Raw genomic sequence first — 6,287 nt, forward strand, 5'->3', positions numbered from 1 at the left:
TCTGATAATTAAAACCAAATCACCCAGAGAAGCTCACCTTGCCTCATAGTCTGATTTTTAAAAAGTGTGCCAAGGGGTATAAACCTACCCCTCACCCCCAATCTGTGATAAAGGAGTGGTTAAAAGAAAGGAATCCATCATATTCACTTTATAAGTAATAAGTAAAAGTTTATTTATTTAACCCTAACAGTGAACAAATTAACAAAATTACTAACAAATCAGACAGTTCCTCCTAAGCTACTGCCTAGTCCCTGACTGAACTAAATTTGGTTGGTATGCTGTTTAAATAACACAGGTCCCACTTGTATAAACCCAAGAAATTAAGAAAACAATAAATTAAAACTTAGCTCCTCACGCTGTCTGCTGATCTCCTTTCTAAAACACCTCTCATCATTGAATGCTTGTGACAGGACTGTTCTCTCTGTGAATTCTGCTGTCAGGATTAGTAGCTAAAGGTGCCGTGGTGCATTTTATAGATAGATGATGCATTTTTAGAGAGTGTGGCGATTTCTGGTGAGAGCCTGATATTTATTTCTCAGATGGAGGGTTGCGCTCTCTTCAGATGGCAGTTGGCTCTTTCCCAGTTTGTCAAAAAACCCTTTTTATATACCCACTTTGACACATCAAATTCTTATAATGTGATTGGTTTTAGGTTGTCAACACCATCAGTTTTAAATTCAGTTGGCTTTCAGTGTCTAGGGCCTGGTTTAAATTAATTGGCTAAATTCAAACTCATGGCCAAAATATCAAAACAAATGGGTTTCCTCTGGGTGCTCCGGTTTCCTCCCACAGTCCAAAGGTGTGCACGTCAGGTGAATCGGCCATGCTAAATTGCCCATAGTGATAGGTGCATTGGTCAGGGGTAAATATAGGATAGGGGAATGGGTCTGGGTGGGTCTTGGAGGATCGGTGTGGACTTGTTGGGCCAAAGGGCCTGTTTCCATACTGTAGAGAATCTAATCTAATCCAAAAAGCCTAAAGTATCCAGTCACACAGTGAATTGATACACAGACAGTTCTTAAATAGAAACATGTATCTGCAGCTGCTTGCAGACATGTTTTTTACATCTCCAAGCTTTAAAAAGAACTTTATCTCTTAAAGGAACCACACTGTTTGTAAAAAAACAAAAAAAAGGGAAATAAAAAAACTTTAGCTTCCTGCCTTCTACTTTGAGTACTGTACATAACTTTGTGACACTAGTTTAAATAATGACAGGGATCAGGCCTTGAACTTACTCAGATCTTGAGATTTGAGAGCTCACTGATAGAGGATTGAGGAGGAGGCTGTTGTTGGTTGATGCAAGTTTCGTTGAAGTGCTGGGATTTTAAGATTTTAAATGTTTTCCTCATTTGCATAAAATTTAAATACTGTGGCTGAGGGAAGGGTAGTTTTTTTTTAGAAAAGATTATTTTTAGAGCTTCTTTTAGGCCTTTATTGTATAGAACGTGGTTTTGTAAGTTCCCCCAATGGTGTGTCAGCAGTAGATAAATGTGGGGTGTTAGTTTGGAAAGACAAATCAGTGCAGGGCCTCTACGCTTAATGGGAAGGTCCAGTGGACTGTTGCTGAATAAAGAGATCTTGGAGTGCAGTTTCATAGTGGAGTACCAGGTTGACAGGATAGTGAAGAAGCTGTTCGTTATCTTGTACATTTGAAAGTGATAATTAAGAGGGCTACAGAGGTAGGTTTGGAGAATGGGATTTGCGGGGTAGCTCTTTCAGAGGCCAGTGCAGAGATGATGGGTTGAATGGCTGCCTCCTATACTATAAATTCTATGATTCTAGCAGATGTAGTCCTAGCCTGTCTAACCTTTTATTGTCAGACAACTCAGCCATGCCAGATATTGGCCTAATAAGCATTCTCTTAAATGGCTTTCGAGGTTTAGTAGTCTTCTGTAAATGCAGTGACCAGTTCTGTAAACAGTATTCCTGATGTGGTCTTACCAGTGCCCTGTCCAACTGAAACACAACCTCCCTACTTTTGCATTCAATTCATCCTGCAATAAATTATTGTATTTAGCATGTAACAAAGAACTGTGGATGCTGGAGTGAACAAAACCAGAGATTGCTGGAGAAACTCAGCAGGTCTGGTACCATTTGTGGTGAGAGAAAAGAGTTCAAGTTTCAAGTCCAGTGACCCTTCTTCAGAACTGTTAGCAACTAGGAAAATGCTGATGAGGGATGGGAGGAGAAGGAGTGAGTAGATAGTTAGAGATGGAGCCCAGAGAGAAAGGATAAGACAGTAGGCAGATAAAAGATTTGGGTTGTTGGTTTGCTCGCTGAGCCGGTGAGTTTGCTTTCAGACATTTTGTTACCATGCTAGGTAACATCATCAGTGGGCCTCTGCTGAAGCTCTGGTGTTGTCCCACTTGCAATTTATGTGTGTTGGTTTGTTGTGGTGGGTAAAAGCATTTCCAATTCTGTTTCTGAGAGGTTCCTAAATGGGTGCAAATCTATCTTTGTTAGTGGAGTTCCGGTTTGAATGCCAGGCCTCTAGGAATTCCTGCATATGCCTTTGTTTGGCCTGTCCCAGGATGGATGCATTGTCCCAGTCAAACTGGTGTCCCTCTTTGTCTGTGTGTATGGATACCAGTGATAGTTGTTCATGTGTTTTGGTGGCTAGTTGGTGCTCATGTATCCCGGTGGCTAGTTTTCAAACTCCCTTCCACTACCATTCTCTGTCTCCTGCTGCCCAGTTGTTGTCTATCCATCGAGCTAGTCTACCTTGGACCCCATGCGACCTCACTTTCTCCATCAGCCTACCATGGGGAGCATTATCAAATGCCTTAACATGTAACAAGATGTAGCTATGGCATTGGAGAAGCTATAGTTTGTGATTTAGCACCAATAAGTACAGCAATGAAGTTCTGAAGGGGGTCTGTGAACTCAGTATTGGCTTTGTTTCTGTCTGTCCCTCCAGAGATAATGCCAAACCTGCTGAGTTTCTCCAGCATTCTCTGTTTGTGTTTTACAAGTAGCTTGGACTGGATAAGAATGGCAGATTTCCCTTTTTTTAAAGAAAAAGTAAGTTGTTAGTGAACCAGATGGGTTTTTACTGAAGGGCCACATTTTCTCTCATAGGCTGCATATATGGAACAAGAGAAAGTGGTAGAGGCAGTTACAAATCACAATATTTAAAAGACATTTGGATGGGTACATAGATAGGAAAGGTTTTGAGGGTTAAATGCCAAACACCGGCAAAAGGGACTAGTTGAGTTTAGGAAACCTAGTCGGTATGGACAAGGTGGGCAAAGGGTCTGTTTCCATTCTGTGTGACTCTGTGATACAAATTTTATTGGTTTCTGTGAGATTTAACCTTCAGACATCTAAACTCCAGTGAATATAGTCCTAACCAATTCAGTCTCTCTTTAAATATCAGACCTGCCATCCCAGGAATTAGTCTGGTAAACCTTTGCACCCCCCCTGTAGCCAGAACATCCTTCCCTCAATTTGAGAAAGGTTCAGGATTTTAGAGATTCTTTCATAGATGTGGTTAACTTGTAATTATACAATTTCTGTCTCCTTCAGCAACCCCCCCCACCATTTCAGCCACCTCTCTGTTTATCTCATCCCCATCCTCCCACCTCTTGGCATAAAAGCCAGAGACTTGTGTGGGTCCAGACTGGATGTCAGATTCCATTCCCTAATGGACACTGGTGAACACATTGGATAGTTATGACAATCTGGCACTTTCCTGGTCACTATTCCGACACACATACTCATGAATGTCTAGATACATTTTGCTCGATTTCACAACTAGCCTTTGTGTTTTGATGTGTTTTCTCTGATTCCATTTTTCTGTTTTACCTCCAGGAAAAACAAACCAAATCAGAATCTGACAGCCTCTCAATAAATCATTAACTGAAAGTCATCGCATGTTGAACATGGAGGGAAAAAATGCCTTTCACAATGGAGAGAAACCATTCACGTGTTGTGTGTGTGGACGAGGCTTAAGCCAATCATCGGAATTGTTACAGCATAACTGCAATCACAGTGAGGAGAAACCCTGGAAATGCAGGGACTGTGGGAAGGGATTCATTACCCCCTCAAGGCTGGAAACTCATCGGCGAAGTCACACTGGAGACAGACCCTTCACTTGCTCCAAATGTGGGAAGGGGTTCCCTTACTCATCCAGCCTGCTGAGACACCAACGCATTCACAATGGGGAGAGACCATTCGCCTGCTCCGTCTGTGGGAAGGGGTTCAGTGATTCCTCCAACCTGCTTTCACACCAGCTCGTTCATTCCGGGGAGAGGCCGTTCACCTGCTCCATATGTGGGAAAGGATTCGCTCGGTTAACCAACCTGCGGACACACCAGCAAGTTCACATGGGGAAGAAGCCATATCCTTGCTCTGTGTGTGGGATGCGGTTTGCTCAATTGTGGCATCTGCTGAAACACCAACGGGTTCGCAAGGGATCACAGAGGTTGGATTCTGCTGTTGCCACTGCTGTAAGTCACACCCAGGAGTGAACTCTGTTCATTCTCACAGTGGGTGATGTGGAAGATTTTCTTTCTGTCAGCCTGACCACCCAGCTTCCAGTAAGCCTGATGCTCTTTGAGCCTGGGAGTGTACACTTCCACCGAAATAAAGAGTGCTTATTTCATCCTGGATAATAGTGTTTTCTTTCCCACTGCAGGTAGATGTGACATGAATAATTTGTCTGCATCGCACTGAGTCTCCAGCACAGTACTAGGCCAGTTGGCTCATGTGGTCTCTGTCAATATTTAGGTTCCACCACCCTACATTTTCCCCATCAGCATATGTTTCCAATCCTTTCTCCTTTACGTTTGTATCTAGCTTCCATTAAATGTACTCATGCCATTTACCTCAACCACTCGTTTCTACAATAATTATTAAACGTTAAATTACTTAATCTCCCAAAGTCCATGTAGTGTCTCAAGCTGTCTTCCTTCCGGTATTCTGAATCTGCTGCTTCCGTCTGCCCGACTCTGCTGTCACCTCCCTGGACTGTCTTCGTTTTGTTTTACTGTGAGTGTCTTTGCTTGAAATTCCTTGGTACTTTTAATAGATGGTGCCTTCTGAGAGGTTTCTTTTGAGAGCGTCTCCAGCCCTTTCATGTTTGATGGGCGGTTAGCTCTGACTGATTTTCAAAATGCCCTTCCTTTTTGCCACCAAGACGCATATCCTCACATTGATCCGATGTTGGCAATAAAATCAAATTCAAATGGTTTTTGGTATCCTGGGAAGAATTTAAATAGATTGGTTAAATTCAAAACCGGTTGCTTTAACATCAAAACACAACCCAAGCTGATTGTTACATATTAACAATTCTCACCACGCTCTGCAGCTGTCCGCCAGTCACAGACACATGTACTGTTACAATCTCTCATCTCCGAAAAGGCAACTCTCTCAAAGTGACCAGACACTCTTTACACCTTGTAACACAAGTAACCGAGGTCCCTCATCCATGCTGTGATGCCCTGCATTCCCGAAAACAGCAGTGTCCTAAAGTGAGGCCCACTGCTCAAGGTCCTTTTTGAGGGATAGCAATGAAAAGGAGGAACGTTCTGGTCAACTAGTTTCGAACCAAGGTACCGGGAGCACTGACAACATTTGCAATTTATATTTAGAGAAAGGAAATAGAGGGAATCAAGGAGACACCACACAGATTGTAAACCCAGTGTCTGAACTGAGACCATTTAGCTGGAGAGCTTTGCTCCATAAGATACTGAATGGTGACCTGATGGAAGTCTTTAGGATGATGGACTTTCAATAAACCAATAGGAGTTTCAAGAGAAAACTTCTTTATCCAGTGTTATGAACCAGACCAGACCCAACACATGCTGCTCCCCCCTCCACCGTCCCTCCAGAGTATATCCGGGAGATAGCCTAGACCCTAACTTTTGTGTTTTGTTAGAAGGCGACTGGTAAGACGCAGTGTTCCAGATATGATACCATTGGTCCACCACTACGCTTTTATCAAAACAACCTTTATTCTTATAACACAGTTAAAATATAACAAAAAGAATTGGCATAACTTTACTCTATTAAAATACTTAACAAGATAATGTATTATTCAACCACAAATCATCAACTGTTCCAATACAGTCAGCATCCCATAAACACACCCTTGGCAAAGGTACTTTGCTCACATGCTGCCTCTCTCAGTCCAGTAAAGAAATACCAAAAGAAGCAATCTGCCCCTTTTGATTGTTATGAGGAAGCCTTTGTGTCTAAGATTTCACTTTAGCAGCAGTGAACTCCAGCAGCCAGCTAAAACTTACTCAACTAACTGAAAGCAAAACTAAAGTTTTCTGGGTCTGTGT

At 42.4% G+C, this 6,287-nt stretch overlaps 1 protein-coding gene across 2 annotated transcripts in view; it reads left to right on the forward strand.

Annotated features, from left to right (window-relative positions):
- The window catches only part of LOC122544005 (uncharacterized), a 32,033-nt gene extending 27,202 nt beyond the window's left edge, over positions 1 to 4,831 (forward strand). The window contains exon 8 of one of the 2 annotated variants that reach the window (XM_087983656.1): positions 3,811 to 3,911. Coding sequence is in view for 1 of the 2 variants with exons in the window: in XM_043683018.2 (XP_043538953.2) it covers positions 3,873 to 4,469 (597 nt within the window). In the remaining variant the exon portion in view is untranslated. Of the gene's footprint in view, positions 1 to 3,810 lie in introns of both variants that reach the window. The other variant, XM_043683018.2, reaches the window with a different exon arrangement.
- Positions 4,832 to 6,287: the final 1,456 nt, after the last annotated feature.

The sequence above is a fragment of the Chiloscyllium plagiosum genome, unplaced genomic scaffold (assembly GCF_037043375.1).
Source record: "Chiloscyllium plagiosum isolate Xiang-an unplaced genomic scaffold, Cpla_swu_hap1 HiC_scaffold_46, whole genome shotgun sequence".
NCBI lineage: Eukaryota > Metazoa > Chordata > Chondrichthyes > Orectolobiformes > Hemiscylliidae > Chiloscyllium > Chiloscyllium plagiosum.